Genomic DNA, 24,502 nt, shown 5'->3' with positions numbered 1-24,502 from the left:
AAGTTTTCTGAAACGAAGTGCTCGGTCAGTCTGCAAACTGAGAAGCAGCCTCTGGCAATACATCAAGGAGAGGAGTTGGGCAGTGGGTGCTTCAGGACAAAGCTGAGGTCAGCACAGAATTTCTGCGTAGCAGTAGACTGAATTTATTCTTCAGGATAGTTTGGGTTTGTCAGGAAGCCAGACTCTGAAACCATCTTGCAGTTTCTCTCCATGTGTCTTCAGCAGAAAAGACCATAAAAATGCTACAATAATATTTACTGAAGTGTGTATGTTCACAGTTATATCCATGTGTCTTTATTTATAAACACATCTGCTCAGTGCAAGTCAATTATTTTACGAGAGTGAGGAAAAGAAATTAAAAGGAAGGTGGACTAGAGCTAGGTGGATTTGACTGCCCAGCTTTGTAAAGCGTCGCCCACATAGTGTCAAACTATTCTTCCTGAGCGTGGACAGCTTTGGAGCAGAAAAGCAGTGGGCAGAGATCAGTGGTGATATAAGCACAGTAAACTGGCCAAGGAGAGTGTTGATACATGGCAAAGGCTGATTGATTGTCTGGAAAGATGACATGGCCTGAAAAAGGTCTGGAGAGATCATATAGTCCTCCCGTCACAGGAGGGAGGACTAACATAACTCCCATCAGAGTTATGCTGATTAATTCATGGAGGCAAATCCTTTTGTAGTTAAATTAGCTGCCAAAAAATGAAACCTGGCTCAAGCCATGCCAATGGCAAAGCTTCCAGCACTTTTAACAGGCTTAACATTTTATCCCCAAGGTTCAGCACTCATCCTAAATCATCTCATGTGTCTTGGTTGGCAGAACTGGGCAGAAATTCTCCCAAACCTCCTGGGAACAGAAGCCAGAAGCTGTGATTTGTCCGTCATTTGCTAATGGGCAGACACCTCATCCGCTCCTCCTGGCATGTGTCAGTACAGCAGGGTGTGAAGCACCCGAGAGGGGTAGGAGCGCTCAGGGAAATCCCTCTTGCTAGGCCCAGGGGTGGGGGTAAGCCAGCTGGAGGCTGCCGGGGATGCTGCACGCTCCGAAGCACGGTGGCCGTTCTCTTTAAAGGAAGAGCAGCAGCACGCCACCAGGATTTAAGAACTTACATGACCTAGATGTGATCGTCTATCAGACATGTCCAGTCTTTAGCCTCAGGCTTCACCATATTACTTTTAAGAGGTCAAGAGGCCACAGCAGTAATTTGGGCAGGTTCTTTTTTTTTTTTTTTTTCACTTCCTCTCCTGGTCCTGTGCTGAAACCACGCAGAGGCATCTCCTGGAGATTCCCCTTGTGTCTGGGGCTGGTGCCTCTAAGGCTCCTTATCATCAGCCCTAATGCAGAAACTTGCTGGGGAGGACTACTGTGTCCTGGTTATTCCCACTTGGTATTTACCCTGTTGGAAACAAATCAAACTAGGCTCTGAAACGATTTATGTGAAGTCTAGACGGAGAAAAAAAGTCCTTGGTCCAGATCCTATAAATGTGTGTATGCAGGCAAGTGCTCTTGTGAACAGTGAAGTGCAGAAGTATGATTTCATTTTTGTTTCCTTTTTGAGTCAGGTTGGGGGAATCTTGATATAAAACAATAAAGCATTCATTTTAGCAGTTGTCTTTTACCCGCTTGACATGAAATTTAATGGAAAAAGTGAATCTAAAAATTTAAAAACCCCATATTTTCTTATGAGAAATTCTGCAAAATCGTTTTGCCCAATTTTTCAGCTATTTCCAGTGTATTTTTGCTATTTATGCCTATGTTATTCCTGCTTTGTTTCACCCTAGCATGAGTTACTAAGTTGTGGTTTCCCGTTTATTTGACTCGTGAAGAAATGATGCTGCAGTCTAAGACTGCCAAATTACGCTCCGATGTAGTACTCTGGGTGGAAAGTGAAAGAAAGCCAGTCTGAGGGGCACAGGAAAGCCTGCGTTGTAATCTGTCTGGGAAGTTGACCTGCCTCGTAGTTTTGAGCCGGTGTCTGGTGCAGAGTGAGAGCAAAATTATTGCACTGTGGGATATTATCAAAATAATTAAATGAAAGCCCTCCTTTATATGCAAAGAAAGTCTCAAATCTGCAGAAGCTTCGACACAGTCTTAAAGGTATGCTGCCTTCTTCTTCATCCCTAGCCCTGCTGCAGCAGTGAAAGCATCTCCTCCCATCCCTCCTCCTCGGGTCAGGGACAGCTCTGTGGCACGGGTTACCAGCATTTGGGTTGCCACAACCCGAATGCCGTCAGCTCAGCTGGAAAGTGCTGTGAACAGAATAGTTTGTGGGTCACTGTGCGATGCTGCGAGTCGATAGAAGAGGTAAAGTGCAACGCACTTCGGCCGTGTTGGCTCTCAGCCTGCTCCTTGGATCTCTGGTGCTAGCTGCAGCCTGCAAATCCTCCGCTGGAGAAGCAGGCTTTAATTTGGTTTTGAAGGGCACAAGATTGGATTGTGGTCACTAGCAATATATTATAATAATGTAAGATTATAATTTTCCAGGGGGAGTTATGTGGAGTCCCTGCACGAATCACACAATATCCTGTGAGTAGCGTGAGCAAACCTCAAGAAAAGTGTGCTGAAAAAGCTGCAGAGGTCTTTCTTTTTGTTTTGGTTAGGTGTATTGTGAAGACTGGATATATTGGAGTGTGGGATTGGTGTCCAGGCCTTGCTTTGACTTATCCAGAAGATTCCTGTTTGTGTTCCAGTAACAGCACTCAGGAGGCTCTGTGCCCCACAGCTCTTACAGTGTGCACAGATCAGGGCAACAGGGCACTGAAGGGAGGAAAAAGGCACGGAGAGGGGAATGCTTTGCTAAAGGTTATGTCAAAGATCAACAGCAGGGATGAGAATAATACTCTGCCTTCCTGCCTCCTAACTCAGTGCCCAATCCATCCAAATTTGCTGCCCCAAGATCAACACAGGCTCTGCTCCTTTTTAAATTTCGTATTTGACTCATTTTCTTGTAAGGCTGATGTTATCTCTTTTCTGCCTTTATGAGATGTTGGCAGCAGAAGTGCTGACTTGTAAAACTGCAGTGCCAAAGTCATTTCTATTCAAGGAATAGATCCTCTGTGCTAACCTCAAGCCATATGTAAGGCTAGTTGCTGTTGGTACCTCATATTTTGGTGCTTTGGATCGTACGTCTGGGCCCTTCAGACAGTGGGGTCTGCGTTGGTAACATTCTTTTTACAAAAATATTTCAGGAGTGATTTTCTCACAGGACTAAGAGAGGCAAAAGTATATTATTGAAAAGAAAACAGTCACCCCTCTAGAGGTGGAAGTAATCTTTCCATGCATGGCATGATAGTTCAAGTACTCAGCATTTTCTTCTCTTCTAAGTCAGACTTTGTGGAGGAGGATGAACCTTTGATCTTTAGCAATGCCTTTTAAATGTGGTTATGGACAGAAAAGTGAATGTAAAGAGCTTAAAGTTAATATTCAAGTGAAAACACATTGCAGGCACCTGGAAGGAGCCGTTATTGTAGACACTGGGTTATACCTGGGATGAAAGCACTGACTTCTGTCACCTCACCAGTGCTTGTTTTCATGACCTTTCTCCCAGAGCTGAACCCAGGGAACCTGGAACTTCTAGTGAGCTTTCCTTGCTGGTGAACTTTGGATAAGTTAAAAACCTGAACTTTTAGGGGTCTTCTCCAAGGCAAACCTCTAGAGGCTAGCGAGGACATTAGGATATCCTGGGGCTAGCTCTGTAATTAGTGCAATCATCAGTGCAACAAAGACTGGGAGTGTGAACAGAAGAACATCAAGGGAAAGGATGATGTTTCACATCATAGCTGGGCATTGCTCGTTTGCCCCTGGCCTAGGCGTTGCTTCTCAGACCCATTCCATTCATATATTGGCTCAAATGTCCTGCTCAGTTCATTAACTAAGTGTAAATGTTTTCCAAAGCTTGCACAGCATCTCCATTTTGCAGTAAGGAACCAGAATAACTTGCTTGAAGCATTGCTGGACTGTCAGCCCTCCCCACTGTGCTACCTGTGCGACCAGAAGAACAGACTGGCTTTCCTGCAGCATGCAGGGAGAAAACCAAGAGTACCTCACCTTACTGTAGCACTTAGGCCTGGGACTTAGGTCTAGATGGCTCATCTAAAAAAAAAAAAAAGAAAAACTGCAAATTCGACCTCTTACAGCTATAAACTGTTATTAATAATAGCCGTATCCACATATTCATGTCTAAGGGATCCAGAAATGCGTGCCAGCTCTGTGCAAAGCTGTTTCAGCAGTCACAGCAATGGGAGCCTTTAATTTGTGGCAGTTCAGTGGTGGGCTGCCCTGCAAAGGCTGGGGCTCTGCTTCACAGGGAGTTGAACTTGCCTATCGCCGCACTGCAAGCTGCTGTAGACGGGACTTGCCACATTTATGCCAGGAATGCGATTAAAAACTGGAAAAACTGAAGCTAGCCTATTCCCAGAGGCAATATAATGTAACATATATGCCAGAATAATACACACAAGACCCCTGTCTCAGACTCAGTCTGGTCAGCTCAAGGACACAGCCCAGGAGGCAACAGCATGGGGGGAACCCTGGTGAGCTGTGGCCTGTCTGGTTAGGTTATGTTAGCACCTTTAACACCTTGATGTGTTTTCCCAGTTGTCCATCACCAAACGCTAAGTAGCTCTCGATTCCAGGGGATAGAAATTTGCCCTCTGTTATTCAATTTAACTGTTGATCTCTTCCTTAGTCAGAACTGAAGCCAAACACTTCCTGAACAGGCTAGTCCTTCAAAACTGAATCTAGCCTCTGTTGGTGAGCACAAGGAAGGTTGTACACGTTCCCCATCTGGGTCTGTAGCCTGAAATGCTGGCAGGGCCAGCTGAGCCCTGTCCCCTTCCACCGGAGTTAAGCTCAGCCCCAGGTAGTCCTCACTGCTAGAGGGCATAACCCAAGCAGTCCCTATGCTCTGACCCTGCCAGCTAAAGGCTACCCGTTGCTTGCCAGCCTTCTGTTTTTCTCTGAAGCTGTAGATGTAGACACCAGGGAGAAGCTGCTTGCAGCCGGGGCTGGCGACATGCCACCCAACTTCCCTTGCATGCAACCAGCAATACTTGTTTGCCATTTGCATGCACGCCCCGATCCGATAGTAAGCAGGTGTTACAAGCCACTATCTCTGCCTGATCTGCTCTGTGTGTCTTCAGTTCCCCCAGAGCCTTGAGTCTGTAGCTTTTGTGGCTGTAACTAACTCAGGGTTTTAGCTCAAACGATTCCTGGTTCAGTAACCGCTTGGGCCTGCCATGATGGCAGCCATCGCATTTGAATTTCTTTTCCTGTGTGAGACAGAGCTTTAAAGACGTGGAGTTTGCAGGCTGTGTGCATTCAGGCAGCAAAACGCAGAGCTGCCTGTGAGATTATCGTTGTCCCCGTTAATGCCAGTTGCTGCTGTAGGCAGGGCCTGGCAGCCGCTTTGTCTTTCAAGGAAGATCCTTATCTGAGGAGGCAGGCTTCTCCATCAGATACTCTGTATATCACAGAAAAGTGTATGTAAAGATAGTTGTACTTGGATGCAGCCCTAATCATTGATCTTAGTCCAGGGCTGTTCTTTGGGGTGTTTTGTCGTGTTTTTTTTTTCTTTGCAGGGGTGTTAGCCAAAAAGATCCTTACTTTCCATTTTTTTTTCCATCAGAACCTTTCATCAGAAGAAAAACAGCTTTAGGCAGAAAAAGCATTTTCCAAGATATTGTTTCCCTAAAACCCCCCAGCTTTATGTTTTTAGACTGGAAATCTCCAAACTCAAACATTTAAAAATTTTCTTTCATGAATTTGCGGTGTTACTCATGATTTCCTTGCCTCTGGCCAGTGAGATGCAGAGCTGAAACTGGGTCTAGAGAGGCGTAGGTCAGTCTAGCACCCCAGGTATTTGGAGTTCACCTGCCATCTCGTGCCATAATGTGGAGGACCCCACATTTTTTGTACAGAGACTTAGAGAAGATGTGTCATTTAGGAACCCTGGCCTGACATCCTGACTTCAGTAAATCAGAGAAGCAGCGAGTCACTATATCCTCACCTCTGCTGGAAGGGCTTGCTCTCTTTTAAGAGCTGTCACCAGAGGATCTCATGTTCCTTCTACACAGGCAAAGCCTGAAGATACTCTTGATCTCTTTAAGGACCTTCTGACACCAGGCTGTGATCATACAAGACTGCACCACAAGGAAATTCTTCCAAGGGTCACCTTCCACTCCCTAGCTTACTCTAATTAAAGCAGAAAAAAGGGAGGGCAGATTTTTGAAAGGTTGTGCATCCACCAAGAAAAAGCTGCCAGAAAGGATAGAACATGCAGCATTAGGTGGTGTGGGGTGAAAGCTCGAATTTTTTTGTTTTTTAAAGGCTGTAGCCATCTCTGCTTATCACTGTGAGAGGTTGCTTACGAAACTTCTACAGCAAACGCTGTAACTTCAGCAGGACTTATGAAGATGCTTGAGGGTTCCTTCAAATTCAAGCTTAGTCAGGCCCACTTAAATCTTAGGCTACTCAGGCTTATTTGGTTTTGTTACATGATCTGAGATCAGAGATAGAAAAGTGCTGATATTTCTGAATGCAAAGCACTGACCTGACTCTTTCAAATTTCAGGCTGAGAGGGATTCTCATGTTTACCCATTAGACTCTAACTATTGACATTTTTTGTGATGATATCATGAGCCTGGTAATATCTGATTTGCAGTCAGATTCTTGTGTAACCGGAGGATTCCAGCAGCTGCACTTTTCTATGTTTTCAGAATTTCTGTTTCCCTTCCTGGTTATGGAAGAATTTGCAAAAATAACCTCAGAAATGACTACTGCGGGGAGGCAGGGAGGGAGCAATCATTTATTATTTTGAAAAGTGCACGATTTGGACTGTGTCCTGTGAATTTTGAGCACTGAGGGTTTAGCAACACACCAGTTTTCAAAGCAAAGACAGTGTCTGTACGTTCACGGGTAACCCACTGCTGCACACACATCAGCATCACGGGTCTTTTGATGGCTCGGTCCACAGAGTAGGTGAGTCTGTTGCTGCCTTTATTTTGGGGGTCTGCTCCATTAACTCACATTAAAGTAGTGTGTGCTTTTAGCTTGGGAGGTTCCTTGCTCAGTTTCTGGCTTGCCATAATGGCAGCTGTGTTATGTGTGGTTAACTTAGCTCCATAAAGAACATGCAGACCTTGTCAGATGCACTTTGAATAAGGCAGGACTGTGCCAAAGCCTTTATGAGCCTGGCACGCTTCATTTAGAAAACCCAAGCGCATCAACGCAAGGAAATTGATAGTCAAAACTTCTTGTCAACATTTGGAGTTTCAGCAGGAAAAAAAAAAAAAAAAGGATAACAATTTCCTGTTTTTAAGCATTTCTAGAAATGCACAGTTTGGTAACTCACCAGTCCTACACTTCCCACAAAATAAACAAAAAGTGTAAAGTAATGCATTTTTTATCTTACCGCTAACACCCATAACTCTGACCTGTACTGACTGCTTCTCCTTCACTAGTAACCTCAAAATATAAACACCACACAAAACCCTTTGAAAGAAGATGTATAGACCTTCAAATGACACTCCAGAAATGTTACATACTACATATCTCTCCAGTTGTTTTTGGACCAGCAAGTGCAGGCAGGTGGGCAGGTAACGTTGTGAAATTGCAGATGAAGCTGCTTACAGCAGGCGGTGAGAGAGATGTAGCACCCAGCAGCCACCTTTACCGTTTGCAGAAGTCAAGTTAACCTTAACTCTTGCCCCACCCTGAGCAACCCAGCAGCTAGCAAAGCAACCCACCGGTTTTGCATACGGGTTGATGGACCCCAAAGAATCTGATTCAATCTGCGATCCTGGCAGATGGCAATTTCAGACAGCGCTGGGCAGCTGTGGGGCCCTTGCAGGTGCTCACCAGCTCAAAGAGAGAATAAGAGTGGAGTTGCTAGTTTAGTCGTGACTCTGAGCACTTGTGTTTTTTTCTCCTCAGGAGGCTCTGTCGGTGGTAAGCGACGACCAGTCCCTCTTTGACTCCACGTACGGCGCTGCCACTCACCTCCCCAAGGCAGATATGACAGCCTCAGGGAACCCTGACTATGGCCAGCCGCACAAAATCAACCCTTTGCCTCCTCAGCAGGAGTGGATTAATCAGCCCGTCCGGGTCAATGTAAAAAGGGAATATGACCACATGAATGGATCAAGGTAAGGAAAGACCCTTCCCACGTCTACTGAGACTTAAATAAAAGCAAAGCACGGGCTGTCCATTCGTGCTTTTGTCCTGCATATCAACAGACTCCACTCTTTGCGTAGGACCATATTCTGCTCCCCCCTGGAGTTCCTTTGTCACTCATTTTTTAAAGCCCTGAGGGCCTTGCTCATGCATCTCTCCCAGTCTCCATGAACGCTGTACAGACTGGGTCACGAGACCGCCAGAACAGAGTTCATGCTGAAACAACACATTTCATCACGTGGTTCAGCATCCCACAAACGTGCCACGGTTCAAGGGGCTCCTGAAGATGGAGTCGGTCGTGCAGTAGCAGTCGGTGTTTATACCAGCGCTCCAGAGTGAAGCTGGTAAAGCTGCACTAGGGGCCTCTATGGGCTTCACTGGAGGGCACCTCTTAACACATCTGTAACTAGATTCATGGTCCACCAGGGCAGAAGCAACCGTATGAGACTGGAGAGCTATTCAATGGAGAAAGGGAAAAGAGGAGAATGAGGTCCTTTATGGCAGTCTAGGAGGTGTAACAAAACAGAATATATGCGACCACTAGTGAAAAGGAGAGTTCAGGAGTAGATTTGAGCAGTGATGTTAATCATCAAAGGGACACTGGTTATGATGGATCCTCTACAGCTTGTAGCCAACGAGGTAGGAGGCCTGCCCCCCACCATTTGTAGTTAGAGCTGGGGGAGATGGATCATTTCCTTGTTCAACAAGACATTCAAAGACTTGAAAACTTTTTATTATTGCAGCTCAGATTGTCTCTCTTAAAAACATTTCTACAAGTCCAAAGCCTAGGAAAAAATTTCACCTTCTTGGACAAAATCTTCAAGTGTAGAAATGTTAAATTTTTTTCAGTTTTAAATATATGCAATAAACAAAAACGATTTTATTTTTTAGCATTAAGTTTTGGAGTTCATATTGATTTTAAATTTGATTTTAACTTCAAAGTCACACACATCTCTAACATTTGTAAAAGGTTAAGGCCACTTAAAGGTACAATGTACAGGCCACTTAGTTGAATTTTTTTTCTTTTAGGGTTAGTTTAGAGCTTCTGTAGCAGCCTATTTTCCTGGTTTCTGAGAATCTAGCAAAGTATAGAGTTTGAAAAAGAAAGCAGCCTCGCACTTTCAGACTTCTATAGTGATGGTGTTAAAGACTTCAAACAGCAGCATGGGTTTTTTCCTCGTAAGTATACAGTAGATGCTGATTTGGTATAAGATAAAGGTCTTTGCGTCAGTTGGTCTTTGATGGTGATCATTTGTAGACTGAAGTTCATCTTGCCCCAGTTGTACCTTAGTATCATTTCTGGATTTCTTAAGAACTACTTGGATTTTTGCACTAGTGTTTCCAATCTCAGAATTGAGGCTGAAACATGGGAAAACCAGTTATTTCCTGAAAAACACCATCCCTGCTTAACACAGGCAGAAGGATGGATCTTGAAAATACCAGCAGGTTGTGGGTTTTTGTTAGTCACGAGGACTACCTTTGGCTACCAAGGCTAGTCTTCTTAAGCTATCCCTAAAATCTTCAAGAGGGAGATCCTGACTGAATGAGTGAAGCTTGTGCGTGGCGCTGTGCAGGCCTGACCTCTCCATCCTGTGGAGATGAGGAGGCAGAACCAGCCTCATGTATGGCACTGGCAACACGCTCCCACGACCATGTGAGGAAGCCCTTTGTAGCATTGCACCGGTTATTCACACCCATAGTGTCAGACCAACACACAGAGAGTGTTTTCTCTCATTGTCTGTCTCCCTGAGCAAATTTTGGAGGACCAAGGGAACAAGTAGTCCTGTCACATCCGCGGAGCCATCACAGGCAACATATATTTGTGCTTTTCAGGTCCTGTAAGCATGTGTTCTGAATAGATTCTGCACGTGTGTGTGCTTGTATGTCCAAAAGTCTATGTAACATCCTCATTGTATGTGTAGTGCGTGTATTTGGGAATGAAATGCATTGGGCTGCCCTTCCCTTGTGATCTTTGTGTTACAATTTCCTCATCTGCTCACAAAAAAAAAGGGAAAATAGTACTGCTTTGACAGACAGATTCATTAACAACTGTAAGTGCTCTGATACCCATGGAGGAAGGCCCTCCAGAAGTGTGTTTATTGTGGGCGAAAAGGAAATCCTTCTTTATGGGCTTGCTCAAGACTACAAGATTCTTAGGCAGGAGCTAAGGGTCCTCAGTCTCTCTAAAAGAGGGGTAACAACTTCCCAACCTGTTAGAAAAAAAGACTGTTTTGAGTGTCAGAACTGAAATAGCTTCCAGCCTTGCCTTTTGATAACTTGTTAGCACAAGAGCTCCAGTCCACCCAGGAAATAAGAACATTCGTCTGACTTACCCATCCTCTTCTCCTATTCAAGGGCAAAGTTTCAGCCCTTTCCCCACACGTCCATCACAGTTCTTTGTTACGTGTTGGGCCACTCCACTTGCTTGTTCCGCTGGCATCAGCTGCCTGGCAAAGCTGACACACCGTCTGAGCGGCAAACGCCAGCCTCAATACAAATTAACTTCAACTGTGGGCTGAATAACAAAACCTATTCCCCCTCCCTCTCTCTGCCTCTCCTTCTCCCTCTTGTTTTTCAAGCACGCTCTCTTACCGGGTTCCAGCTGCCTCATTAGAGGGAGCAGCCTTTATTCTGTGTTTCACCTGTACTTGAAGCGCCAGTATTTTTGGCTTGTTGAGAGAATGGTTTGTGTACTCTGTGATAAAGCTGGAGGAAACCTGACAGTGGAGGGAGCTGGATGACGATAAAGGACAATGTCCAGCTTCTTAGCAAGCAGAAGCTCTGACTGCTGTGAGGTATAGTGTGATGGTTTGGTCCTCAGTAGGGTGGGAGAAAGGATCTGTGAAGAACCTCTCCACGGCTGTTTTGCAGAGCTGTCCCTCCAAGGGCTGAACAACAGGGAAACCCTGACCAGCTCTCCACTCCACGTCAGGTTTTCCTGGTTTACTCCCAAATTGGAAAGAATTTCCTGGATAATTGCATACTAACTGTGTATAGGGGGCATTCAGGCAGTGGCAGGGATCTACATTTTTATTGCAAGATTCAGAAGTAGAAATTTTGTGAAAGTTTCTAGTGTTATAAGACCTGGATGCAGCGTATGGCCTCAGTATCTGTCCTTGGCTTCACAGACAGCTGCTTGCTCAGAACACAACCCAGTGCTGCACTTGTGCTTCACAGTGATTAGTGTCCAAACACAAGAAAAATTAAGATCCTTGTGCTTCTTACACCCCCTTAGGCACTGCGAAAGGGAAATGGTCTTGTATTTGTAGCACTGACCCGTTGCACAAAAAAAGAGCAGTCCAGCTTTACATGGGTTTACTGCAAGATGTTCTGTATATCGTTCATCTCTCTCTGTGCATCCATTCAGGAATGGGAAGCATGGCTTGCAATCTTTGTTCTTTGCTGGGTTTGTGTCTTTTTTTAAAATGTCACTTATAACCTATTCAGGGGAAGGTCTGTCTCCTACAAAGTGCTTGTGCAGTTCCCAACATACTAGGCTTGGAATTCTGTTGGGATTTTTAGATGCTTTTGTGATATAAATACAATAATTTATATTTTAAAGCCAAAATATCATCCAGTGAATAAAGGAGGAGGATTATTTAGAAAAATGCTGGGTAAAGTTTAATCCAATTTACAGTCTATTTTAATAATAGATTTTTCCTTATATTTTGCATAAATTCCAAATGCAAAGAGTGAACCAAACAACAGATGTTCCAAATTTTGACTGTGTTTACTGAACTACTACAGATCTGTATTTGTAGCTAAACTCAGTGATTTTTAAAAAGACGTTCCAAAATTTGTATGATCTTCAAATGTGAAAGAATATTCTAATGTGCTGGATGTGTACAGAGATGAGGGCAAACTTTGCTGTCCAATTCCAACTGATGTTACGAATTTTGTCTAGCTAAAATGATGAAGTCAGTGCTTTGAAAATGCTTTGGAGACAGTCTCTTGCTTCAGAGTATTAAAATAATGCTAAAGTTCAGGGATCTCAGAACATTTTTATGCCACAATAATTTTCTGAAAACAAAACAAAGGGACCATCTATAGTCTTTAAGAATAAAAATCCCCTTTAAGTAGCGTGTGAGCCCTCTAGTGGGATTCACTGTGTTGTTCGAGTCCCAACCAGGGCAGCAGACTGTGCAATTACCTGCTGTTTGCATTTACCTGTGTGTGATAAACATGCTTCTTTGAGACTCTACTGAGCCTCTGTGCTTCCCTCGTTCAGTCTGAGTTTTGTAACCTGTACGTCTTTTCCCACCCTTTTTAGAACTGCACCTTATTTCTGCAGTTTTACAATCCTTTTCAGTGTAAACTTCCTCCTGAGAGCAGGATGAGAGGTAGGGTTAAAGCCCAGTTAGATTCAAGTGTCAAGGAGATGTGATTCTGCCCTGATAGCTCTGTTCCCTTCCTGTAAGAGGGAACCACAGTATGTCTGTTCCTACATCCTTCTCTGAACCAAAAAAAAAAAAAAAAAAAGATTGAAATCTAACTTCAAGTGTAAAGATTAAAGCTGAGAAGACCAAATGGGGACTTACACCAAAAAGTGGTGATTTTAAAAAGAAAAGAATATGGGAAGAGAGGAGGAATGAAAGGACAGGAAGAAAGGGATAGAAATAAGGAGGAAATATCCCACTGACCACGGCTGAGTCAGGTTCAGAAATCACTGAAATCCCTTATTTTGCTCTTTCGAATGAAAGCCAAAGGTGATTCCTAGACAGAGGCCCTGGGACAGTAATTGCTTTATTTTCAGGTATCTGGAACACAGGCTGAAGCTGTACAGAGGATTTATTAGTCAATGCCAGGCTAGCTGCTTGTCCATTTTGGCCAGTCTAGCATAAACTTTCCCAAAACACCAAGCTCTTGGCATCCCCAGAGACTGCTACTGGAGCTGCTGGAACGAAGAGTCTTTGGACGGACAGCGGGAATGAGTACTGCTTCATATTCCTTGGACTCTGTCACTGCCACAGTGAATATACTTAAGAGATCTTGTGAAAGCAGCCTATATCCATTTACCTTAGTAGATCTACAACGTTTTCTGCCCAGAACCTGAGCAAGGCCAGCATGTGTAGCCACTTGAAAGCCAGAAGTCGCTGTGAAAAGTCAAGGATTAATCTGGCATCTGAAATCCCCTCACACAAACCATTTCAAATAATGAGGAAATCTTTATATAAATCTAAGTCTGCTTGTGGGTAATGCATGAACTAAGCAAGGAGCTATATTCAATGAATACACTATTCATGGCTTGCAGCTCCCTGTTCTCATTTGATGCTGTAGTTGTTCCCCACACTGAATTCTTCTTTGTGTTGCCCACAGCTACACCTACCTTCTGCTGGGATACTGCTAAATCCCTCATCTTAGGCTGGGGCAGTGCAGGAATGGGTGTCCCGGAGCTGCAAAGATGATTCAGTCCAATAGTGCTGTCTCATTTCCCAGTAACAGGCTCTGTTTGGATCTGGTAGGAAGTGCTGGGTTACAGAGGACACAAAAATAAGGATCTTCCCCCTTGCTGTCGCTAAAGATTTCATGGTATTTTTCTTAAGGACAGTTTGGTCTCCTGCCCAGTTAAGTTTTGGTAATGCTATTCCCAGTTACGTCTGTCCTTCTGCTATCAGATTTCCACTGGGGTTAGCTCTGGATCCAACCATCCTGAAAAATTCCTCAGAGGGAAGGGAGGCATCTATACAGCCACGCAGACACAACCCTGTCAAGTACACGGAGAACATTTAATGTCCTGCAGGATTAACAGAGTGGCTTCTCTTCCCACAGGGGCAAATCAGTGGTTGGGAAGGGCACCTCAGTCCATTAAACTTCTTTTCAGATCTCTCTCTGATACTTGGTTGTCTGGTTTTGGCTGCTGAGATTTACAGAGCAAGGCAGAGGATGGGCAGGGTCTAACTGCCAAGCCAAGAGTCTGCAAAGTGAAAAATCATTACAAAACCGCCGAGGAGGTATCTTACAGTGTTGGTGGTATTTTGGTGACTTTGCTGTATCTATCAGTCACGTGAACGTGCACGATACTTAGCAGATACAGCCAAGGACCTCGTGGTCTTTTCACGTGTGTTACTTCACACAAAGCATGTATACTCCCAGGCAGGTAAGCTTTTTTAGAAGATGTTATTATTTTCTGAGCATCTGGATATATCCTGTTGTTCTGTATGAGTGTCACACATGTAACTATTTTATCATAAATAGCGCGTACTAAAATAGGTTGTTTTCCATGGAAATTTAATGTCAGAGCAGGGGTGTGGGAGTGAACCCCCTAGATGGACCTTAGGCAGCAGGTAGCTGTGCCAGTGCTAGAAAATGTTTCTGTCATGTCCTGAAGGAGGGAGAACTTCATCCCAGAGGCAGGTGGGAAGCCATACGTGGGGATGTGTGTGTTCGGGTCTGCCCCACCAGCTGGGCACCTCCTGGTCCCCAGGCAGGGCAGGGGAGGAGGTCGGTCACCTCCTGGGGACGGTGAGCACTAAGGGGAGCAGCATGGATGACACCCTAAAGCACGGATGCTCTCGGCGTTTCACCGAGTCTTCTCAGGACAGCCTGTACCTCGGGAAAGAATAAGATCCTTTGTGCTGCTTCAGGGCTTTTTCTCTGCCAGTACAGGCAGCATTTAACACCTGACACAGAGTATTTCAACAGAAAGTTAGAAATGATCACATTCCCTGTGAAAACCCTCGTGTCCCTGCAGTTGCTCAGACTCTCCTCTGACTGCCACGGGGACATTAAACCTTCAGCAGTTTGCCTCTCTGAAGGCGGATTTTGGTTCCCTGCCTGGAAAAACAGTAGGCGAAATAGTAAAACCTTAAATTCGAACATGTGTAAGTTATACATCTTATTTCCATTTTCAAGCAACATTCCCTCAGCAAGACATGAGGAAAAAATTACCATCTGCCTTAGAATATCTCGGTGGAGCATTTATCTCCCAGCCATGATAAGTGAATTTCAGTAATTTCTCCCTCCCCCCAGCCCCCATTCAAATTAAGAAACAAATTTGTTTAGTGTCCAAACCTGGAAGCCTTGCCAGCTGAACTCAGAGGGTGGGATTTGGTGCACTGTCATAGCTCTTACCCTTCAGCGAATGGTTTCCTCCCAGGCCACTTCGCTTCTGGCAGGGAAGAAGGACGGCTGTGCAATTAAAGCAGTGGAGTAAACTGCCCTGGATCTGGGCTCTGGGCTCACTTTGCGTTGAGGTTGCACGCTAACTCGCCCTTGTAAAGGTGAGGGCAATAACGCTGCCCTTCCCCGGCACGTTCTTCAGGGCTGGGATGTGCTGTGTGCCTGTGGCAGGCTGTGGGCTGGTGTTTTAAGTGACCTCTAGAGCTAAAAGCATGAGTTACTACTGCAGCTGGAGAAAAACAAAATCTGTGCTCCCTATCTGTGGTTTGGAAGCTCATAATTCTCCCAGAGAAGGACAGAGAAAGCTTATTGCTTGCCAAGGGTCTGCATGTAGTCCAGGTCTTAGCACAGTGCCACCTGAGTTGCTAAATGTTCCCTCCTCATCACTCCACCACCTCAGAAGTAAAGCTGGAGCCAGAGCCTTTTTCACACAGAGTTTCTGTGGTCTGAAGTTCTTGACTCACGCCTAAGGCACCTAAGATTTCTAGATTTCCTATCCAAGTAAGCAGACAAGCCTGGGACTGTTTAACTGTTAAGAACAGACAAGATCAGCTACATTCAGCCCTGTATAAATAAGACTCTAGGTACCATTGCAGTATTCTCTTGTGGCTGTCCTGCCGTTTTGGTGTGGGTATTTTGTGTTCTTTGTTAATGAAATGAAGAGGGGTGTACCTGTATTTCTGATTAGCTCTGCAACACTGCCCGAGCTCACGAGGTGAGAAGCACAGCCATTCTGCCGACTGATAGGCCCATCACAACAGAAGGAAGATGTGCAGGGTTGTTTTTAACCCAATGCAAGAGTGAAGCAGTCCAACAAGGGCTCCTAGAAGCATCAAGCTGTATCTGAAGGTTTTCTAAAATGCAATAAAAGAAGAAGGGGGAGTGGGGGGTGTAACCGCTAGACCTATGTGATAAGCACTTTTTATCTGTTTCATGAATGTTGGTATTTCAGAGGTATTGAGTATGACCTTACAGCTACCGTTGCCTTTGTCTGAGAGTCACTCGTCTTTGCACCTCCAACTCACTTTCCTCCAACTGGTTTCATTATCAGAGATCCCCTCCATGAGACTTGTGATTCACAGATCACCTTATGACACGTGACAGGCCCGGAATGGTCTCTCCCACATGTAAAGAAACTCCCCTTAACTTTTCACCTTCAGGATACTTCCCATTTCTGCAACCTAAACCTCCTGCTGCTACAACAGGGATGGAAGGTGCGTAATAATGCCAAGTCATCTGTTTCCTTTCGCATTTCAGGGAGTCCCCCGTAGACTGTAGTGTGAACAAATGCAGCAAACTCGTCGGAGCAGGGACAGAGTCCAACCCAATGAGTTACAGCACCTACATGGATGAGAAGAACGGGCCTCCTCCCAACATGACCACCAACGAGAGGAGAGTCATTGTCCCAGCAGGTACCACCACCATCAAACTCTGTGTGCCATATTTCCTTGCATTGTCTTAAATATCCAGCCAAACAGATAAGGCTTGTTTATCCACTCTCTGAGGAATTATCTTTCTTATAAACCATGTAAAAATTAAGGAAAATATCAGAGTTTCTGGCTAGTGGGAATTTCCCGTGTCCCACCATATGTTCTACCTTGAATCAGAATAAGAAGTGAATAATTAGTGCTGCTTCTTGTTTGGTTTAGGTTTTTTTGTTCTGGAATGAAATGTTGTTTTGGTGTGTTGAACCAAATCCATCTCCCGTCATGTGTTAGAGGAGAATCTGCAGTGCTTCCTGGGGCATGCGTGGTATGATCAAAGAGTGCAGTTCACAGGCAAGAACAAGCATGAAGTGGACCCAAATTATAACTCCCATGATGCTCTGCAGGATCCAGATGCACTTTCATGTCATATTGATTCAAAATGAGCTATTTTGTTTTCATTTTTTTGTTAGAAGTAGAAACCCAGAAAAATTATATTTTGCAGGAACTACATTATCCTTCCAAAAACTGTTACACAGAAACATTCCTGTCCAGCTCTCTGTTTGTATTTGATGTCCACATCTGCTGCTTGAAATTGGCACGATGCATTTGGATAGTCAAGGACGAGAGCTGCTGTGGCAGGCAACCGGTGAAGTCTGAACCTGGAACGAGAGGGAGTCTTTTCCCTGCAAAGTTTATGAACACCATGGATATAAGCAGGCCAGCCCAGGAACTTCCCAGCAAGGGAGATATCATGAGCCAAGTCCTGGCCCAATTTACTTACCAAATCTTCCACTGATTTCAAGGGGTGCAGCTTTTCACCCAGTGTTGTGAGGGTTTCACCGAGGGTTGTAGCTGATTCAAGCAGATGAACTGTTGGCAGAAAGAAATGTACTCGTGGAATTTAGCTCTGTTTTCTGATCGTGGCTTGACCATGAACAGATGACAATTCCTAAGCATTTGTTTGCCATTTAGGATGAAAAGGAAAAGCTTGAACTGAATGTAGTGAAGGGAAGCCAATAAAAGATTGACAGCAAATCTCAAAGTACCATTTAAGCTGTTGTTAGGATCTGCTTAGAGAGACTGGCTGACCTAATTGGTGACAGCATCAGATATGATTTCAACATCAAGACTGCCTAGGAAGGTGTTAGCTGATACCAACTAGTCATTATATTATTAAAGATAGTCAAGAGGGAACATTTATCCTGCTCTTCACCATGTTATTTACACATATTTAAAAAGACCTGGGGTGGCCTAAAGTTTAGCATTGTTGTAGAAATAGGGGAAATGACTTTTAGTGCCCTCAGTGGAAAAAGAAGGTTTAAAATCTCTTCTTTGAAGGAAAGTGAAAAAAAGGACTCTTTTCCCCCCTCATGAGCATCCACAAATCAAAACCTTGAGATACTTGTGAAATAGCAGTGATTTACCAGACTTTGGAAGACAATAATGAACATCATCCCAGATCTCTGGCTACAGGATATGAGGCCAAATTCATCCAAGAAAGGATTTGGAAATTTTAATATAATCCAGAGTAAAGATTTATAGTGCATTAGGGTGAAGATAGGCAAGAATAATGTCACATTAGGCTTGCAATAGTAATAATAATGAACTCTAAGCCATGTTTCAAGAAGGCAGTTTTTCAGAGACCATTCAGTGTCTTCGGAAGTGATAAAAAGGCTGAATGAATATCTGAAATTCAAAAGTGTTTGTTTAAAGGGAAACGGAACTTCACTATGCCCTCTAAATGTTGGGGTTTTTTTCAAAACCGAAGACAAATAACTCTTTAAATTAAAAAAAAAAAGAATCCTCCCTTGAATACTTGCTTTGTAAAATTGCAGTCTTTTGCCAGTGCTTAGAAAGCAGAATTTAAATTGGCTATTGCCAAAATTTAAAGGAAATCCATCTTTCTTTTCTAAAGGAAATCCATCTTTCTTTTCTAAAGCAGACTCTCAAAGACACAGGGATGTAAGTTCCATGTTTAAAACACAACTTTAAGCAACCTGGGTTTACTAGAAATTCAGTGAGGAAACGTCACGGTTATATTTTCAATATTTTTTGTTCTTACTTCTCCATTTCTGCTGTTATTCTGGAACTCAGTGCCCAGGAACGTACCAGGTACAGCCACCACCTGAGCTTTTGTGTCAAGGGATCCCTGCAGCTCAGGCACACACAGTTTACAGTCCAGGGCCAAGAATTTATTTTAAACACTATAAAATATGTGGCAGAGGCAATTCTTGTCCCTACCCAAAGCACAAGCTACCAGCTGTGTGATTGCTGCAAGTTTCTGATCCATTTTCTCAACTGCCTCAGGACCTGAAGTGTTTGAGGTTTATCTTAGAGGAATGTACCAGCTGTGATGGACAGATCAAACGTCTCCAAAGTTAAGGCTTGACTTCACAATCCTCTCCAGCTGCAATGGAACATGAACTTGCAGCTTAAATTTTCAAATGGGATACATGGGGAGAAGCAGCACAGGAAACATCTGAAAACGCAGATATGCGCTGAAAATGACACTGTAAAAGTGGTATCGTGGCACAAATTCTTGCTGGGGCTTTCTGATCTAATGCTTTTTTCAAAACTCAAAAGATGATTTCTTTTTTTAACTACTGATGCAGCAAACCATCACCATGGGGTCTGAAACTCCAGCCGGGTTCAATCTCTCTCTTACGTCATCACCAGTAATAAAGATTCCACAGCTGGAGCTTTGCTGACAGTTGATAATGATGCATGAGACAGTATAAAATCCACATTGCCCTCCAATAACTGTGTTGGTTTTACAGGGCTAGCGGAGGTAGAATTGTGTTCTCGTCAGCGGGGTGAACAAATGTGACTCAGAGATACATGGCAAGCTGTTCTGTTTAAGCAATAATTTTTTTTTTTTTTTTTCAGAGTCCCTTTGCTGACCATAAATACCACCATCCTCAGACTTTAAAATGCCATCTGTTGGGACTTTGTAAGGCACTTGCAAAGGATGGTGTGACTTATACAGCACTGATGTAATTATATAGCATTGCAGAACCGAAGCTGTGACAAGCATACGCTTTCAAAGGGATGAGTTTGCTTTTGGAAGCTTTTTCCCAGAGGGTGAAAAATCACAGTTAAATGTCAGTAATATTGTTCCCAAGCATAGGTATAAGATTCTGACAGGTAGGAGACAATCAAAAGAACTTTCCCTCCCAGTGGGTCAGCGTGATCAATTTATGCGCAGAGTGCTTGTTCAACTTGGCAAAATGCATTGGAATCAGTAAATTAAATACATTTGGTCGTGGAAACCATGGTTAATGCTTTGTCTGGGCTACAGCGAGTGCTAGAGGCTTGAGGCTTGTGTATAGTGTTACCATACTTTGTGCTTTTCTGCCAGATCCCACCCTATGGACCCAGGAACATGTGCGCCAGTGGCTGGAATGGGCTATAAAGGAGTATGGATTAATGGAGATTGACACCACCATCTTCCAGAATATGGATGGCAAGGAGCTCTGCAAAATGAACAAGGACGACTTCCTCCGAACCACCTCCATCTACAACACAGAAGTTCTGTTGTCTCACCTCACTTACCTCAGGGAAAGTAAGTATTGCCCTGACCTATCCCAGCCCCAGCATGACATGCTGGTAGGATAAACTGCAATGAGTACAGAACTTCTAGGGCTTGCAGGATAAATAGGAGCACCGATGAGGGAAAAAGGAGAGAGAACGGCAAGCAGAGAGAGCAAACAAGGAAGGGAGGAATAAAAAGTGGGTTGGAAGGTTAGTTTTAACTTAGATGGAGTTACTGGTGCTATCAGGGAGTTGAAGAACTGGGCAGGACTCTTAAGAAGATTAGATAGTCTTACAGATAATAAAAACATCTGTGGCTACATGATAAAGATTCATAAATTTGCTGTGGAGATTAAACCAAACATCAACTGATGTGTCACGGGCAAATTATTCCTCTGCAGTTAGAGGGATGTGTGCTTTCCCCTAAGGCTTCTGGTAAAGTCTCTTTCAAAATAAGACCCACAACTGGCCAGAGTGGGAGATTTTCAGTGTTTCTGGAGGTCCAGATTTGTTGGAAAGAGAAAAAAATACAAGAGTGATTCCCCAAAGAAAAGTGTGCTGAAGTAGACGTCGTGCAAATGACCTAATACTCAAAGAACAAGTTCTGCTGAACCTCTTTATCGTTACTCTCTGTCCTACACTAGAGTATGTGATGGATTCAATACTTCTTTTTGCTGTATTCAGCAAAAGTTGTGAGCAGTCTTCTGAGCTACTCCTGGAAACGCATACCACAGCAGCCCAAACAGGAATTATCACCTTATGGTTAGCACACGCTCTTGAGGCTGGGAGTCTTAAATTCAGACCTTCCTAAGACTTCCTGTGCAACCATGAGCATGTCCATAGCTTCCGAAGGTCTCCTCTTCATCTATAAAATGGAGGTTAAAGCCTTTCCTTTCTTTACTAAGGTGTAAGAATAATTGCACTATGATGAGGCTAGAGAACTGGAGCTAAATCCCACACTCTCCAATATTTTTTCAACTGAAACAGCTCTTATAGGAGCATAATTATTTGAGGACTGAAAAATCAGGAGAAGGTCCCATAAAGCAAGGTGGGAGGGCAGGGAGGGAAAGAAAAAAGTGTATTTTCTCCACCGGGAAATCAAATTGTGATGTATAAAAGAATGTCTCCGTCTGGCCAGTGCAGTGAAGCAGCGAGAGCATTTATTGAGGGTGTTTCTTCAAAGATGTTCAGCGCTGGTCTCTCCCTGTCTCTGTGAAAATCAGTGGGAGTTTTACAGATTACAGTGGGACAAGAATTAGATCACAGATGGGTGCCTCTGTAAGCCCCACCTTTATTTTTTTTGAGAAGTTGAGCCAAGGAAATGATTCACAACAAATAACCGAATTGTTGGATCCACAGTTTTTGTCCCTTGTGACCTCACAATAAAATAATTTCCCATCCAAATTGCATCCCATTTGCAAATTTCATCCTGTTTCATCAGCAGAGAGCTGATTATTGCAGACGCAAACTAACTTTCTAACTGAGGTTTGCACACAGAATTACACACTTTTATGGGAAATCATAAGGCAGTGCTGCGAAGCCAGTGCTGCTTTGGCCAAACCTGCTGACTTTGGCTGGGCAAATCAGATGCTTTGCAACCGGAAATATTTTTAAATTCCCACAAGATAAATACTCAAGTGAGACGCTTGAACTGTCTTATTGATAAGACCTGAGAATTGACAGAGAGAGACAAAGCAGGAGCTGTATGGTTTTGGAATCAAAGAATGAGGCTGAATTTGAAAAGGTTGGCAGAAGAGTTGAATTCTTCTGTTGCTTCAGCTCCAGACAGCATCTCCAGTGACAGCCTCAAGTTTTAGGTGGTGTTGATGATTTCAAAGAGAGTTATCAGAGGAATTGCATTCTTGCTCTACTAGCATAACCCTGAAGACCTGGATTCAGTTGCCACCTTCACCATTTGCTGCTGTCCGTTTGTTCAGGAGCAAATTCCTGATTGACCTTACCTACCTGAAGTCTCTAAATTTGAGGTCACACTGGTCTCTGTTTATAGAAAAGAAGCAACAGGGCATGTTGAAATTCCAGATAGTAGTCCTCTAGTTCACACATTGCCTTTAAATGTCTGAAATTAGGAGGAATAAACCTTTGCCTCAGTTCCTCCGTTCTTCGGTTCTACTTTCTGTAAAATGGAGTTGGTAATCCTGCCTTCTTGTTGGTCTCGCCCGTTGAGATGGTCAATCTGTGGAACAAGAACTGTGTCTCATGTCTCTCAAGACCCAGCACAATGGAGCCCTAATGCAGTTGCAACACTGAAGTGCTGCTGCAGTGCATGCTGAACAGTAATCACAAAAATGTAATGTTCTGCCAGGGGAATGCCTACAATGATTTCTAATGAAGCTAGTGCAAAACCCAAGCAACTTTGCTGGATTCAGACAAATTAGTTATTCCAGTTTTACATGGATGCATACGAAAGGAGAATTCAATCCCAGTCCATCCCCAACTTCTATGATTATAAATTTTACTCTGTTCAGCCCCTTGGGCTGTTCTAAGACATCATGTGAGTGCTGTCCTTATTAAAGCAAGCTCCTGTCTGAGTGGAGGTCGGGCAGGCTCTGAAGAGCATTCCTTTCCCTGCAGCTGTTCCTAGTGCTGCCTAATGACAGTCTGGTTTCTGGATTGCTGGTTAACTCCCTCACGGAGTAACGCCTTCGAAAGGAGCTTATTGTTTTTCCAGCCTGATTTCCAGCGGATGTTTAGTGCCGAGCCTCTGAGCTCAGTGCCATAGGGAGATGGTCTTTTTTCATTAATTTTCCCTTTTTGTAAGGTTGTTTGTTTCAGAGATATCCAGCTCTGCCCCTGCTTAGAGTGGAGAATACGTGATGGCAACAAAACGCAGGGGAACTTTGGGGAACAGCAGATCTCTAGGCTAAATTACATCTTTCTTGAAAGGTGTTTGTCCTCTCAGGATGTTAAGTTGGATATGTGATGACTACTGAATCCTCAACCTTGGTGTTTGTTTTCCAAGAAACAAACCTGATCTGAACTTTCTAAGCCTGTTTGTTAGCCAGGCAAGGAGACCCCCTGAAAATTAGCTTCTTCAGAAGGTTTTCAATGTTTTACCCTCCTGATCAGAGTTAAAATGCCTATGAAGTACATGATTTTGTAACATCTGAGTCCAGACTGGAAAAATAAACCAGTAACATCTGCAAGACCTCCACAAAAGCTCAATCTTCGTTTCGGAGATAGAAGATTCAGGTGAGCCTATTTGACATAGTGAGGCCTAAACCAAACTCATATCATAGCACTTTTAGTCTTCAGGCAAAATTTAGGTCTGGATCAGAACCGTGCTGTTGCTTCCTGTTTCCGTAATCTACTGAAGTAGTTAGGAGTTTAGATGTCTCTGATCTTTAGGAGATTTCAGACTTGCAGAACCCAGTTCTGCACCACACTCTATCCTTTGGAGTCTTTCAAAACACCCCCCTGTAGTTTTTTTCAGGGAACTTACTGTCCATTCCCCCAAAACAATCCTCTTTCTTTAAGTGTTTCTTCCATTATCCTCTCCAAAACTGTGAAGCCATGCCTTGTCTTTTTCTTATTCTTGTTCATCCCCCTGCACCTTCGGACTCCAGACCGACCGACTGCTGTGCCGGTATCTTTTTCAAACCCAGTCTGCCTGGTGAATCTTCTCCTGTCAGCCAGTGGGCAGTGGGAAGGGAGATTTGAATGTTTTCATGCTATGTTTGGGATGAACATCAAAAGAAGCCTGAACTGTCACCTCCCATCCTTTTCCTCTCTAGTTATGGGGGGTCTGTTGTGTGTGGTGTGTACAAACGAAAAGAGCCTGAAGGGGAAAGAATGAGACTGTGGTGAGAAGCAGAAGCAGAAAACTGCTTTGTGGTTTTGAGCCATATATTAATGCCAAACAAAACTATACTGCTAAATGCAGCAGAACCCTGATTCTACCAGGAGACATGGAGGGAAGGCCACATGGCCTTCAGAAGGTGAGGTTAAAAAAGTCTTCCAAATCAAATAGACTTCAAGATTATGCAACCAAGATGTTCCTGCACCTCAGAATGATGAGCTACCTTGTGAAAAGGAAGCCTTTATGGTGAAAAAGCCTCTCCTGGTCTGTTTTTCAGTCCTTTTCCATCTTCCTCTTTAATTAATGCAATGGAAATAAAAGAAGAAAGGAAAAGGTAGGGGGAACCATAAGATAACATGTTTAATATTAATTATAGGAGAAAAGCCCTGCCCTTTATTAATAATACCAGTATTTCCAGAAAGAGCTGCTTTTAACCTA

General features: G+C 43.8%; 1 protein-coding gene across 2 annotated transcripts in view; it reads left to right on the top strand.

Moving 5' to 3' along the window:
• The window catches only part of FLI1 (Fli-1 proto-oncogene, ETS transcription factor), an 87,865-nt gene that overhangs the window by 42,360 nt on the left and 21,003 nt on the right, over positions 1-24,502 (top strand). For both annotated transcript variants that reach the window (XM_074927495.1, XM_074927496.1), the window contains 3 exons: positions 7,931-8,142; positions 16,547-16,701; positions 20,075-20,278. In XM_074927495.1, the coding sequence (XP_074783596.1) occupies positions 7,931-8,142; positions 16,547-16,701; positions 20,075-20,278 (571 nt within the window). Of the gene's footprint in view, positions 1-7,930; positions 8,143-16,546; positions 16,702-20,074; positions 20,279-24,502 lie in introns of those variants that run through there.

Source organism: Athene noctua, chromosome 26 (assembly GCF_965140245.1).
Source record: "Athene noctua chromosome 26, bAthNoc1.hap1.1, whole genome shotgun sequence".
In the NCBI taxonomy this organism is placed as follows: Eukaryota; Metazoa; Chordata; class Aves; order Strigiformes; family Strigidae; genus Athene; species Athene noctua.
This window is presented reverse-complemented; position numbering and strand designations above follow the sequence as displayed.